At 46.4% G+C, this 15,376-nt stretch overlaps 1 protein-coding gene across 5 annotated transcripts in view; it reads left to right on the forward strand.

Moving 5' to 3' along the window:
* LOC119858240 (SRSF protein kinase 1-like) overlaps positions 1-15,376 on the forward strand; it is a 52,367-nt gene that overhangs the window by 31,660 nt on the left and 5,331 nt on the right. For all 5 annotated transcript variants that reach the window (XM_043518227.1, XM_043518225.1, XM_043518226.1 and 2 more), the window contains 7 exons: positions 914-1,001; positions 1,438-1,544; positions 5,855-6,017; positions 10,408-10,490; positions 11,025-11,132; positions 11,655-11,724; positions 11,829-11,921. In XM_043518227.1, the coding sequence (XP_043374162.1) occupies positions 914-1,001; positions 1,438-1,544; positions 5,855-6,017; positions 10,408-10,490; positions 11,025-11,132; positions 11,655-11,724; positions 11,829-11,921 (712 nt within the window). The remainder of the gene's footprint in view (positions 1-913; positions 1,002-1,437; positions 1,545-5,854; positions 6,018-10,407; positions 10,491-11,024; positions 11,133-11,654; positions 11,725-11,828; positions 11,922-15,376) is intronic.

Genomic DNA, 15,376 nt, shown 5'->3' on the forward strand with positions numbered 1-15,376 from the left:
TCAACTTTCATGATGAAGAGATTGCACTACAGTACTTGTATTAGGTGAAATGAAATACTTTTTTTTTTACAGTGCAAATATTTGTAATCAAAAATAAATATAAAGTGAGCTACTTTATATTTTGTATTCTGTATTGTAATTGAAATCAATATATTTGAAAATGTAGAAAACAAAAAAAAAATTAAATGGTATTTGTTACCTGCACTGCAGTAGTTTCTAGATATCTCATCCTCACTGTGCTAGGTGCTGTACAAACAAACAGCAAAGAGATGGCCCCTGCCCCAACGAGTTTACAATATAAACATAAGCCAAGAGAGAACAACTGGATGGGGGTACGCAAACGGGGAAATAATGAGACAATTCTGATGAGCATGATAAGCTGTGGCCATGTGGAAAAACAACCTTTCCCTATATGTGGGAAATACCCTTGGAAGGGAGTCAGTTGTGATAGCTTTAGTGATGGTAAGTACCCCAGAAGGGGATTGTCAGGGGATATCTGAGCTGATCAGACAGCTAGTCTGTTTATGGGGAATTGTGTCTACCCTTCACCTGGGATACGGCTGGATAATTATGAGGGAATTCACCATAGGGGATCGGACTCCGCTAATGTAATTGGAGTTGGGTTTGTTCAGTTCCCTCATTGTTGGGTTTCACCAAAAGAACATACATGAAAGCATCCAAATTAAGCAACCATCCACAAACAAAATACCCCAAGCAGAGCTATTAGCCTCAAAAAAGTGGAGAGACTTACTATAGAATCCTATAGATCCTATATATAGAAAATGCTATCGATTTTTACATGGAAGAGGCTCAGATATTATGGTGGTGGATGGCAGGATAAAATGCAGAGAGCAAGAGAGAGACCCGATACATGAATTCCACTAAATACGAGGTTTTTTTTGACCACTCTCAGGTGAGCAGCATGAAGAAGAAGGACGGGGCAGGGAAGAATATTATCCATTGTTTAGATGACTTTAAAATGATTGGAGCAAATGGCTTCCATATCCTTCATCTAAGAATAGTGGTTTTCTCTGTTTGCAATGCCATCAGCCAGACAGAATGCTATGCTGTTGAAAAGACTGGCTGTGTCCGTGTGGGAGGGATGGGCCTGGAATTAGGACCAAGGGGCCAGCCTGGGGTATGTAGAATGGCAGCTGGGAGTGGGAGAGAGGGGCTGGACTGGGGGATGGGGGTATGGGATGGGGACTGGGTGTGGGAGCGAAGGACTAGCTGAGGGGGCATAGGATGGCAGCTGAGAGCGGGGGCTAGTCTGGGGGGGCATAGGATGGCACTTGGAGTGGGAGCCAGGGGCCAGCCTGGGGAGTGGGGCATAGGATGGCAGCTGGGAGCGAGGGATTGGCTGTGGCTTGTCTAGTTAACATCAAAGTGAGTGGGGATAGCATTCTCTCTCTCTCAGTGAATCCCTGACTTTCCTACATGTGTGCTTGGTATTTGAGTTGCTGGGCCCTTCTCTGCGGTGTCTGATGAGGAGCCATGGAGCCCAGGGTCTCCCCTTGCCCTTTGTGAAAAAAGCCCTACAGCAGGTGAGAGCTCGGAGCACTGGAAGGGTGAGGACACAGGGAGGGGGGTGGGGGAGGTCTGGGGGTGGAGAAGATAGCTGGGCAGATTGGGTGTGCAGTGGAGGAACCTTTTAGAACACTCAGGATTATTTTACTAAAGCATAAAATCCAAATGTGGTTTTGTCCCAAATTTAAATACAATTCCGGTGAGATGAAGATCATTTCCCTACCCAATTACACACCTGCCCTCTCACATACACCACTTAGGCTAGTATGTTTATATCTTCCAGTGAAGAGGACTGGAATAGCTAACGATATACTGGTTGGGTTTGTCTGCAGTTTATTCCAGTGTGATTAAAATAAACCCACAGAGGAACAGACCAAAGGGTTCAAACCTGTTACAAGGAAGTACTGGCCCGTCGTCCCTTCAGGGAAGAAAACAAAAAGTAAAAATGTGACATAAATCCAAGGAAGAACAAACAGAGCAAAAGCTGTGCCCAGGTCTCATCTCTTGGGCTTGTGGGACCAGTTGTGAGTCTTCCAAATCGGTACAGCCATATCCGCCCACCAGAGCTCAAACGAAGCAGCCTCGGGTTGCAGAAACATACCTGGAGGCACTACTGAGGCACTTCTTTACTTTATGTATTAATAAGCTCTGTCTAGATTTATTTGTCAAACGCATCAGGACTTTTTGCTATGAAAAGTCAATAAAAATCCAAGGTATTTTTAAGACATTACCAAATTAGTTAACAAAAATACCAAAATGATGAAATAACTAAAAAGCTGATGGCTAACAGGAAATACAAGTATATGTTTTAACCTGAATTGTGTGGCAGTACCTAACATTAAAATGCATACGGTGAAAAGAATCAATGTCCTTACGGGACCTTTGGGTTGCCTAGCCTAGCCTAACCCCTAATTTTACAGGAATTTTAAAAGAGCTGCTTATTCAAATTTCAGTAGCCTTTTGTAGACCTGTGCCTGGGAAATTGACTACTGATATTGTTGAGGTTGCAGGTTGCAAAGTGACATATTTAGAAAGTTGGTTCAGCTCAGAATAGTCAGTATTGTGGAGTGTTACTTCACTGAGCAACTCTTGAAAATTAATCTGCTGCCCACAGGGACACATGAAACAAACCTGCCTGGCATCCATACTGTCTGTTGACATAAGAACCTCCATCTGGCTGCTGTAGCTTTGACAACATCATGGAAAATTCTTTTTTTCCTCCCTCCACAATTAAAAATCTGCTGTTGACAAGCTGACTTCAGTGTGCAGTCATAGCCAGCACTGAAAGCAAGATACACAGGGAGACCACTTAGTTAAACAGTCTTGAGTTGGCTCCAGTTTGGCTGTGAGGTTTGTCGAGATGGCTTTCTTCATGGTATTACAGATTGCTAGCACTTTGCTTCATAGTTCTCTCTTTCCTTCCATGCAACACGACCAGAGGCCTGGACTGCAGCAAGTGCCATGGCTGAATGATATTTTCCGTTGGGGAGTAATCCCCCATGCTCTGATCAGAACCAGAATCTTTCTCCATCCTCCACATAGTCTTGACATTTTACTTAAACAAATGTGCCAGTAACAACGTTTCTTACACAGTGTCCATAGAATCATAGAATATCAGGGTTGGAAGGGACCCCAGAAGGTCATCTAGTCCAAACCCCCTGCTCAAAGCAGGACCAAGTCCCAGTTAAATCATCCTAGCCAGGGCTTTGTCAAGCCTGACCTTAAAAACCTCTAAGGAAGGAGATTCTACCACCTCCCTAGGTAACGCATTCCTGGGTTTCACCACCCTCTTAGTGAAAAAGTTTTTCCTAATATCCAATCTAAACCTCCCCTATTGCAACTTGAGACCATTACTCCTCGTTCTGTCATCTGCTACCATTGAGAACAGTCTAGAGCCATCCTCTTTGAAACCCCCTTTCAGGTAGTTGAAAGCAGCTATCAAATCCCCCCTCATTCTTCTCTTCTGCAGACTAAACAATCCCAGCTCCCTCAGCCTCTCCTCATAAGTCATGTGCTCTAGACCCCTAATCATTTTTGTTGCCCTTCGCTGTACTCTTTCCAATTTATCCACATCCTTCTTGTAGTGTGGGGCCCAAAACTGGGCACAGTACTGGACACAGTACTCCATGAGCTGCTAGGGAATATAAAAGGCTAACAGAGATCTCCAAAGTTCAGTTACAACCACATGGTACATCTCAGAACTCTTGAGTTTTTCTGTGATCCACTTGTCAAGATGTCAGAGGAACGTTTGCTATCTAAGCACCCCAGCCTCCTCCAGAGGCTTGGTGTAGATGAAGTGGACTCTTCCTCCTTTAGCCTGTTTCTCAAATAGCATCTGAAACCCTCTAATGCTGCTACTGATATTATATTTGGCTAACTTAGAAACAATGTCTTGTGAGTATCAGTGAGTTTGTTAAAACCTTCATTTCCTAATCAATGTTCATTAGTGAGTTATTCTCCATGTGTAGAGAATGTTTTCTTCCCAAACAGTTAAGTCCTTAAATTCTTGACTCTTCAGACTCTCCGTGCTCCATAATAAAGTATCCTTTTCCTGCAGCGATGAAGCGTTGTCCTTCTCTTTTCCCTACACACTTTAACTAACTGTTTATATTCTTGTTTGGGTGTGTCCCCAATACCATTGCAGGTTTTATTTCTACTTATTTGTAATATGGTAGTGCCTAGAGACCAAGGCCCCTTTGTGCTAGGTACTGTAAAAACCTATATAACAAAGAGAGAGTCCCTGTCTCAAAAAGCTTACAATCTAAGTGTAAGATTACAGACAACAGATTGATGCAACAAACAGTTGTGGGTGAGGCTAGAGAGATCAAGAAACAATGAGATTATGTTGGTCAGCATGATAATTAGTGATCACAAATCTGAGCCAGTTCATGAAGAGCCATGTCTTGTTGCTTAATTTTTTTCTGGTCAAATTATATCCTTTTTCACCTTAATTATAGTGTCCCCAGCCACTTCCTTATGAGTGGATTGTAATACTTCCTTCCATTGCACCTTGCTACTTGGTTCCCCAAAATCTACTTTCTTTGTACTAGTGCAATGTGTGAGTTCCCCATTTCTCACTATGCTAAATCCAAGTAGCTCAGACGTCACTCCATTCTTTCTATGTCCTATGATGAAACCATTAGTTGTATCACACCACTTGCTCCTATAATGCTCCTCTAGCCAGTCAAGGTAGGTAAGGTAAGACAAACTTCTGCCAGTATTTTTCTGCTGACAGCCCTATGCGGTCTAGGACAGCTGCCTTCACTGCCTCATAGTCCTTGGCCTGGTCGTTGCTCAGTGCCATATAGGCGGCTTGAGCCTTGCCGGCCAGATAGGGAGCCAGTTGTAGGGCCCAGGTTGCCCTATCCCATCCGGCACCCATGGTTACCCACTCAAAGGTACAAAGAAAGGCGTCCGGGTCATTGGCCATCTTACATAGGCCTAACACCGTTGTGCGCGTGCCCTCACCTCCCAGGGGATTCACCAGTCTTTGTAGGAGCTGCTGCTGCACCTGCTCGTTTATGAAGTCCTGGAGAGTTTTCTGTTGCTCCGCCTGCCAGGTGAGTAAGGCCTGCATCTCTAGCTAGTGGGATTGCTGGAAGGCTTGCAGTGCCTTCTGCATCTCCTCCTGTTGCTTTGCTAGCCACTGCAGGGTTCCCTCCATCTCTGGGCCACCAAGTTTTTGCACTGGCTTTAGATCCCGGACAAGCCCCCACACATAGCAAGGTGCATGTTGGTCCCCTCTGGTTTCGGCCCCTGTTGCCCTCTCCAGTCAGTCAGGAATACCTCAACTTGATGCAATACCAATGTTCTTTATTTACAGTTGTTTTCCCGCCACCACTTTCCACCAATGTACAGGTTTCGCAGCCAACTGCAGGCCTGGCCAGCAACAAACCAGAAGACTCCCACCTCCCTCTGTGCCTGGCCTTTCTCTCGCTCTCCCCCCCCCCTTCCTCCAAGCCTTTATAGCACTGGCTAATGGGGCTGGCAGGTGCTGCCCATTACCAGGTAGACACCGGGCTATTCACCCAGCCTCAATCCATTCCCCTTGATTGAGGCTGGAGTGGCAGGGCCTGAGTAAATGCTTCTCACTTAGCACCCTGTCACAGATGCTGACTCCAAGCAGATGCATGGAATTCCCTATATTGGGATGGCCTCTTTCAGAATTTTCCATGTCATCTGTATCTCATTCTTCATAAACATCAGAATCTGTGTGAAACACCAAGTCTATTATGTTGGACTCTTTCTCTTGTGACATCATCTAAAGCTGCTCCTAGGAGTGGTCTCTGCATTCCTGATTGTTAATCACTGTCTGTGGTTCATACAGGTACTGGCAGGGCTGCAGTTCCTGCATACCAATTGTCGGATTATCCACACAGACATCAAGCCAGAGAACATCTTGCTGCAGGTGGATGAGGAGAGTCTCCAGAAGTTTCTGCATGACACAGCTGCCTGGAGCCAAAGCATAAATCTGGGCCTAAAGAAACAAGGTAGGCTGGAAAGGGTAAAGATTTGTAGAGTTTAGTACAGAAAGTGGGACTCATACAGGTGCTAGGATTCCTGTGAGGAACAAGAACATTCCTGCTTACTGCACCCCAACTACAGCCTATGGAGACTTCATACCAAGCATAAATATACAGTAGGAGAAATTCCTGCACTGGCTGGTAAGAGGCCATTGGCCTAGATGACCCTGTATTGGTAGGCCTTTTCCACCTCTAGTTTCCAGGAGTAAGCCCATCTGTCTCGTATACCAATCACTCAAATCCCACTCTAGGTCTGTTTGTGCATAGACATGCTGCTGCAGATGGGTTTGTGTGTAGGAACAACAGGAAAATTATGAGCATTTGCTGATACTGTACATTTCCATCACTTCTGAGCAATTACTCACAGCCTTACAGTACAATACAGGTCCACCTTGTATAGCACTTTTTGTGCTAATTGTAACCCAAAGTACTTTGTTTTAACCGTGCAAAAGCCCATCTCTAGTATTTGATGTTTAAAGGAGACCTGTGTTTACTGCTCTTCTTCAGGCTTGTATAGGCATTGCAATGACTTCTCAGGGTCTCTTCATCTCAGTGCTTCCTCTGGTTGTGGATAGTACCTATGTAACTCAATGGGCTAATGTTTTTTCCTGTGTCCTCTTTCACCTGGGGCAGTCTGTGAGGCCTGGAGTCAGTGCAGATAGACCAACAGCCTTCATAAACAGCAAATGCTGGAAAATAAAGCTCTCCCTTGTTTGGTTGGTTTTTTTTTTTTTTTGTTTTTTTTTTTTGCTTTATGCACTGGCTTCTGTGACTTTAAAATAAAACATTCTCATTTGTGACTTCTATTTTCTCCAAGACAGTTTAACAGCAGCCACAGTCAAGATCAAACTCCTGTTTCACAAAGCTCAATGTCCTGGCATCAAGAGCTGCTGGGACAGGCTCTTGTGTCTCAGAGAGTACAGTTATCCCAATAAATGTCTTTGCCTGACCGGGGCACCAGCAAGGCCCAGTTGCTTTCCATTAGTCCCAACAAAATTGATGAAATAGGAATTCCTATCCAGCCACTCTTTGCCCAGTTAAATTTATCACCATAGATCTGAGAACCATGTCTGACAACCAGAATATCAGAAACAGAGAGGGGGATTGTATTGGCACAGGAATGGAAACAAATCTGATATGCTGAAAGGGAGCAGCGGCCTCAAAACTATGCAATTCATGGGGACATCACGATGAGATGGACACGCAGCTCCCCCTGCTATTCTAACTCGGTTGATGCCCTTCAATCCAGCCCTGCAGCATCTCCTCCCACTCCCTCCTACAGATCTGCTGATGCCTTTTACTCCTGCTCACACATATACACAGCTCTATCACTGCAAACTAGTCCTCACTTGTGGTCCAGACAGTCACATTTGACAAGAAATCTTCAGAGGAGAACATCTAGTTCATGTTCTCAGTGTGTTAAACTATTCCATTCTATTCTGTTCTATTTAGGTTCTTATTCTGAGAACGCTACTTCCTTTCTAAAAAAAAAAAAAATGAGTCTTTGTGGCACCTTAGAGACTAACACATTTATTTGGGCATAAGCTTTCTTGGGCTAAAACACACTTCATCAGATGCATGGAGTGGAAAATGCAGTAGAGAGGTATAAATACACAGCATATGAAAAGATGGGAGTTGCCTTACCAAGTGAGGGGCCGTGGCTAATGAGCCAATTCAGTTAAGGTTGAAGTGGGGTATTCTCACCTTAACTGAAATGGCTCGTTAGCACTGACCCCCCACTTGGTAAGGTAACTCCCATCTTTTCATAAGCTGTGTATTTATACCTCTCTACTGCATTTTCCACTCCATGCATCTGATGAAGTGTGTTTTAGCCCACAAAAGCTTATGCCCAAATAAATGTGTTAGTCTCTAAGGTGCCACAAGGACTCCTCGTTGTTTTTGCTGATACAGACTGTACAACTCTGAAACCTACTTCCTTTCTGTAATTTAAACACAACACCAGCACTTGTATTCTGAGTCTTTGCACCAGAGATAGTCCTCACCTAGGAATGATCTGGGAGATGTAACACATTTTATGTCAGAGCTTGTCTCACGGTGCTGCTGTTTCATGGATCTAATGTTTTGGGGTGAATGGTGACACTAAATTATTGACAGATTTTTGCTTGAATCAGGCTTGCATGATAGTGTATGACATATTAACCAGCACTTCATTGTAAAGTAATATAATCTGGAAGATATTTGAGGGAAAGGGATGTCTTTTCCAAGATAAAAATCAAAAGAGAGGAAGGTGATCAGGAACAGTCAACATGGATTCATCAAGGGCAAGTCATGCCTGACCAACCTGATTGCCTTCTATGATGAGATAACTGGCTCTGTGGATATGGGGAAAGCAGTGGATGTGATATATCTTGACTTTAGCAAAGCTTTTGATACGATCTCCCACCGTACTTTTGCCAGCAAGATAAAAAAAAAAAAAAAGGATTGGATGAATGGACTATAAGGTGGATAGAAAGCTGGCTAGATTGTCGGGCTCTACAGGTAGTGATCAATGGCTCGATGTGTAGTTGGGAGCCGGTATCAAGTGGAGTGCCCCAGGGGTTGGTCCGGAGGCCAGTTTTGTTCAACATCTTTATTAATGATCTAGATGATGGGATGAATTGCACCGTCAGCAACTTCGCAGATGACACTAAGCTGAGGGGAGAGGTAGATAAGATGGAGGGGAGGGATAGGGTCTAGAGTGACCTAGACAAATTAGAGGATTGGGCCAAAAGAAATCTGATGAGGTTCAACAAGGACAAGTGCAGAGTTCTACACTTAGGAAGGAAGAATCCCAGGCACCGCTACAGGCTGGGGACCGACTGGCTAAGCAGCAGTTCTGTAGAAAAGGACCTAGGGATTACAGTGGACAAGAAGATGGATATGAGTCAGCAGTGTGCCCTTGTTGCCAAGAAGGCCAACAACAGATTGGGCTGTATTAGTAGGAGCATTGCCAGCAGATCGAGGGAAGTGATTATTCCCCCCTATTCGGCACTGGTGAGGCCACACCTGGAATATTATATCCAGTTTTGGTCTCCCCGCTACAGAAGGGATGTGGACAAATTGGAGAGAGTCCAGCTGTGGGCAACGAAAATGATTAGGGGGCTGCGGCACATGACTTATGAGGAGATACTGAGGGAACTGGGGTTATTTAGTCTGCAGAACAGGAGAGTGAGGGGGGATTTGATAGCAGTCTTCAACTACCTGAAGGGGGGTTCCAAAGAAGATGGAGCTCGGCTGTTCTCAGTGGTGGCAGATGACAGAACAAGGAGCAATGGTCTCAAGTTGCAGTGAGGGAGGTCTAGGTTGGATATTAGGAAACACTATTTCACTAGGACGGTGGTGAAGCACTGGAATGATGGAATCTCCATCCTTAGACGTTTTTAAGGCCTGGCTTGACAAAGCCTTGGCTGGGATGATTTAGTTAGTGTTGGTCCTGCTTTGAGCAGGGGGTTGGACTAGATGACCTCCTGAGGTCTCTTCCAACACTAATATTCTATGATTCTGTGAAAAGATAGCTGGTCGCCTTTCAATTGTCTGGCAGACAGAATCTGCTCTGAAGTCAGTACCCCGGAGGGGTCATATTTCCTCTTGCTGATGTTGTCAGAGGAGAAAAGCCAGTGCTATGGCTCTGGTCTGAGGGACTTAATAGGAAGTACTCTTTCCTGAGTCAGTGTTGGCCCCAATGCCCCAGCTTGGTGCTATGGGCACTGTGATTCAGAGTGGGTGAGTTACTGAGTAGGGGGCACTCTTCCCTCTCAGTTGGTGCTGACCCCAATGCTCCGCTTCAGACAATGACAGGCTGTTCTTCTAAAATGCTCTTGCCGATCTAACTGGATACCAGATTCTTGTTCGTGTCCTCTCCTAAGCACATCGAAGTTTCAGTAGTAGGTAAAGAGGAATCACCTCTCTGTAAAGCACTGTAGGATCCTTTGGGCTGAAAGACATTAGATAAACGCAAAAACATACTTGAATGATCTGTGTTGAATGATATTCCTGTTAGTTTGGAGATAGAGAGACAAGGGGGATGAGGTAATATATTTTATTGGTCTTTCTTCTGTTGGTGAGAGAGACAAACTTTGGGGCTACACAGAGCTCTTCCTCAGGTCTGGGAAAGGTACTCAGAGTGTAACAGTTAAATACAAGATCAATCAGATAGTTTAGTTTACGTGCTTAGCCCATATTCTAAGGGATCATTTAAGGTGAAGTGGCCTGATAACACCCCTGAGTCATAGGACAAAAGGGGGATTAGTGGGTTACAGATTGTTGTAATAAACCATAAATCCAGTGTCTGTCTTAAAACCATGATATATTGTATCTAGCAAAGTTTTGAATTTAAGCTCTGTTTTTTTTCATTCAGGAATTCTTGCCAATCAATTGGATCATTGCAATATAATGAAAATGGGAGTGAAAATTGCAGACCTAGGCAGCGCATGCTGGACCGTGAGTCAGTTTCAGCTCTCACCCCCCATGATAAAGGAGCCTGTTCTCTCTTTTCTGACTCTGATCTTGGTGTCTGTCCGTCACTGTACATCTCCTTGAAAAGTTTTATTGCAGTGTGTGCTGTGAAAGAGAGAGTGATTTCATCTTGTAACGTGTGTGTTTGTCCTCATGTTCTGTTCGCTCTGGGGGATGGACGGGGCTCCCTGTCAGATGCTCAGAGCTGAGCTCTATACTCTGGGTCATGCTGCACGCTTTGGACAAGCTTGTATGTGCATACAGTTAGCTTCTACAGCTAGAAATGTCAAACAATGTCAATCCAGTAGAAATGGCTAATCATGAAGAGAATGAAGGGAAATCACCCCAGGGGTTGTGGGGCTCAGAATGTAGATCTGCTGTACCCTGCATGAGATTGAGTATGTGCATTCAGCATGTTCCATCCATGGTCTGTCCCACTGTGTCCTGGATTTTGCTGTGATTTTCTTTGTTTTTAATCAGTTGTGAACCACTAGCCATAGTCTGTCCTTCCTGTTTCAGTACAAGCCCCTTTCCAAAGAGATCCAGACCCAGCCATACCGAGCCCTGGAAGTTCTTCTTGGGTTAGATTACAGCACTCCTGCAGATATCTGGAGCACAGCCTGCCTGGTAGGGACTCTCAGCCCAATGGACATGGTGATTGCAGTTTACCACAGATGTGAACATGAATGACACAGCAGCAACCCTGCGAAAATACCTGTCCGCAGCCATCAATTTATCTTACTGCATTTGGGAGTAAGAAAAGTCTTGTCTGAAGAAATCATGTGATTAAAAATAGGCACTCTGCGAATAACAACTTCTGTTCAAAGTTGTACTGCAGATAAACCTCCTCTTAATTGTCTTGTCCCTATATTGATTACAAGGCAATTAATATCCTATATATGGAACCTAACATAGTTCAAACTGAACCAGATACACACTGAGATTTACCCAGGCAAAGGGGAATGTGATGTCTGTGGTGGCAGAGCACTTGCAAGTGTTTCCTTATCTTGGGAACATTCCTGTGTCATGGAGTATTGGAGAAGTGAAGAGCAGGGTGGTGCTGAGGGAGTGGAGGGACTGGTGAAGAATGACTCTTTTGACTGTCTGGCTTGGGTACTGAGTTGGATTAATAGGCCATTTCATTTCCAGGCATTTGAAATGGTGACTGGCAACCTCCTTTTTGAACCCCAGGCTGGGAAATATTTCTCCAGAGATGATGGTAGGATTCTTGTCATCTTCAGTGACTTTATTGATGACATGGTCATAAAATCTAAATATCCAGCTTCTCGTTTTCCCCCATTCTCTCTCTCTCTTTCTCTCTAGATCATGTTGCTCGTATCATTGAACTCCTGGGAAGAATTCCTCCTAAAATTGTTTTCTCCTGGAAACAGTCATCAAAATTCTTCAGTGGACAAGGTGAAAATAGGAGCTGGGGAGTTATCCAGAGAGGCAGAGGTGCTGACTCCGTGGGTGCTCCAGGGCTGGAGCACCCATGGAGAAAAAATGGTGGGTGCTGAGCACCCACCAACAGCCTCCATATCAGCACCTCCCCTTCCCACAGAGCCTCCTGCCCACCAGTGGGCCCTGCCAATCAGCACTTTCCCGTCTCACCCGCCTGCTGCAATCAGCTGTTTTGCAGCATGCAGGAGGCTGGGAGGAGGAAGGGGAGGAGCAAGGACACGGCACACTCAAGGGAGGGATGGAACGGGGTGGGAAGAGTCACAGCAGGGGTGGGAAGATGTGGGGTGGGGAAGGGGTGTGGCCTTAGAGACAGGGGTGGAGTGGGGGCAGGGTCTGGGGCAGAACCAGGGGTCAAGAACCCCACGGCACAATGGAAAGTCGCCGCCTGTGCAGAAAGGTGCAGATCTCTGACCCCCCCTAAATAACTTGCTCTTTGAAAAACAAACAAAAAGCTATCTTAAGCAAAGCTCTCTGTAAGCAGGGAGGAGAGCTGAAGTCTCCATGAAGTCCTCTAGGACCTCGCTATGCCAACCTATTGACTGGAGAGTTACTCAGGAGATGGATGCCAGTACAAAATTCTAAAGTTGGTAGCAGTTTCTTAGTCCAGTGAGAACTAAGAAATATCCCAAAAGGACCTAGAGAGATAGTAGAAACATGGGATGAAAATAATTAAATGAGAGTCAAGCTGGAAGAAGCCTGAAATTCAGGTATTATGCTAAGAGAGGACAAGCACATTCTCTTCCCAGCTCCGCCCCCTTTGCCTCCAGTCCAGTCTGTCTAAAATGCGCCCTCTCCTCTCTTTGAATCTCTTTGCTGCCTCTCCTTTGGCTCATCAAGTTTAAACATTTTGTCCTTGACTCCAAGGCCCTACCTAACACTGTCCCTGCCCACTTTTCCACTTAGTCTCTTACTATGTTCCTTTCTCCACTAAGCCAGTGAAACAGCCTCAAAGGACCTGCCACTAATATTTTTCTCTCACTACCATTTCTGTGCCTTTTTGGTGCTCTGTCATACTCCCATACCTGGGAGAACCTCCAAATATTGGTCTGACAGTCCCCTCCCAGCTCATTCAGGTCCCTCTTGAAGGCTCATTCTCCTTCAAATGCTTGCTCATGTCGATTCCATTCTAGGTATGTGTGCGCCCATGTGTGTAGTTGTCAGAGATTTTTGCCTTAGTGGTATCCTTAGGATCAGCAGTGGTGCTCTCTTGAGTGCCATGCTCATGTGTCAGTATATCAGGCGCCACCGGCCCTACGCCCTCTCGGTTCCTCCCGTGGTGGTTAGTTGGAGAACCGTTCATTGCATCACAAGGGCTAGCGGTTTCTTCTCTACTGACTTGAGTCTTAAGGCCTTGTAAATAGTTTGTTTATAGTAGAAAGAATGAGGAGTACTTGTGGCACCTTAGAGACTAACAAATTTATTTGAGCATAAGCTTTTGTGGGCTAAAGCCCACTTCATCAGATGCATGTAGTGGAAAATACAGTAGGAAGATACACACACACACACACACACACACACACACACACACACACACACACACACACACACACACACACACAATGAAAAAATGGGGGTTGCCATACCACCTCTAACGAGACCAATCGCTTATAGTAGTTAGTGTTAAGTAGTTGTTAAGTGTAGTTAAGTAGTTAGCACTTAGAGTCCCACCAGGGACTTTGCCCCAGGAGGGGCATGCCCCGGTCTCTGGGTTTAAGCCCTGTGCAGACTGAAACAGGCCTATGCCAGTAAGTGATCCCCACAGAAGCTGCCTCAAGTGCTTGGGGGAATCACAAGTGAAGGACAAGTGCTGTATTTGTAAAAACTTTCAGCCCAGGACTCAGGGGGAGCAGGATATTCGTTTGCAGGCTCTCCTCATGGAGACTTGCCCTCCATCCGGATTCCAAGCTGTCCCACCAAGACTTGCCGAGTACCTTGGTCTCAGTCATAGCACACCCCCGGCTGCGAGCTCTACCTGGCACCGTTCCCTACTGCCTGATCCCAAAAAGGAAGCAAGGAAGCATGGTTCCCTGGCACCAGACAAGAAGGGCCATGGGACATCGGGCAAAGGACCCAGTTCAGGCTGCCCAGTCACTCCAGAGCCATGTGAATGTGCCTCCCTGGTCGGGGCCTTTAGCCCCTTAAAAGGATCAACCACCGACTCCCGAAAGTGGTATAGGACCCAAATTCCTGACAGGACTGACTCCTTCCCAAGAGCCGAGAGAGCACAGGCCTCCACCCATGCCGCCAACACAGCATGTGCCAAAGGAAGGGGCAAAGGTTCCCTATGAGGACAAGCCAGCCACTAAGACCCCTCAGGGGCATTGGAGTGCCACTGATCCCTCAAGACAAGACAGTGTTCTCTACCTCCATGCCACAGATCACTGGAATCACAGCCCGGATCCTCTCAGGCTCACCCTCTGTCACCAGCACCACGATCGCGGATCGCCTAGAGGAGGCGTCTGTCTCCATACTACCAGCACCATTTGTCCTCCCGACGGTCATCCTCTCGGCACAGATCTCCGTCGCCTGCCCTGTGGGAGCACTCCCCATCACATCTCTGGTCCCCCTGGCATCGGTCCCCTCGATACTGGCACCGATCCTCTCGCTCCGGCACTGGTCTCCAGCAGTGACAGTCAGCAGGCAGATTCAGGTGTCGACAGCCCCATCATGGTCACTGGAAGGGGATTCCACTGGCATGGAAGAGCAGCTCAGCCCCTCACCTAAACTCTACCGGTGCAATTGGGCACCTGAGGCCACATCGACATCGATGGCACCACCTTGGCAGCACGGCCAGTGGACAGCGCAGTGGCCTTATTGGAGCAAGTGGGGAGTGCTGGTCATGTTGATGCCCGCTTTGCACCGCGCATCTGCTGCTGCCTTGGAGCAACAGTTGGTGGCACCGACGGCACCGGGCTCAGTCGGTGCATGAGGCGTGCCCTTTGGCAGCCCGTCAAGGGTCTGCAAGGAGAAGGGATGTGGACATAAGTTTAAACCGCTGCCACTGCCCTTCCTTCTCCCACTTGCCTGCACAGTCCACCCCAGCAAAACATCTCAGGGGTCGGAAGCACTCATTTCAAGAGGGCGCTCAAGAGCGATGTCCCAGTCAACTCCCAAGATCCATCCCGTTCTTTCCTCAACCGACTTCGTCCCTAGTGCTCGGCCTGGGCATGGGTCACCTCAGACTGCTGGGTGCTGGACATAGTGTCAAAGGTCACACCTTGCAGTTTTCGGCCGACCCTCCCTCTCACCTCCCCTCCCTCTTCAGGGACCCTTCTCATGAGCAACTCCTTGTTTATGAGTCGAGAACCTTTTGTGTCTGGAGGCAGTGGAGGAGATCCCTCAGGACATGACAGGAAAGGGGTTCCACTCCCACTACTTCCTAATCCCGAAAGCAAAAATTCCCCATTCTG

Source organism: Dermochelys coriacea, chromosome 7 (genome assembly GCF_009764565.3).
Source record: "Dermochelys coriacea isolate rDerCor1 chromosome 7, rDerCor1.pri.v4, whole genome shotgun sequence".
NCBI classification, from domain to species: domain Eukaryota; kingdom Metazoa; phylum Chordata; order Testudines; family Dermochelyidae; genus Dermochelys; species Dermochelys coriacea.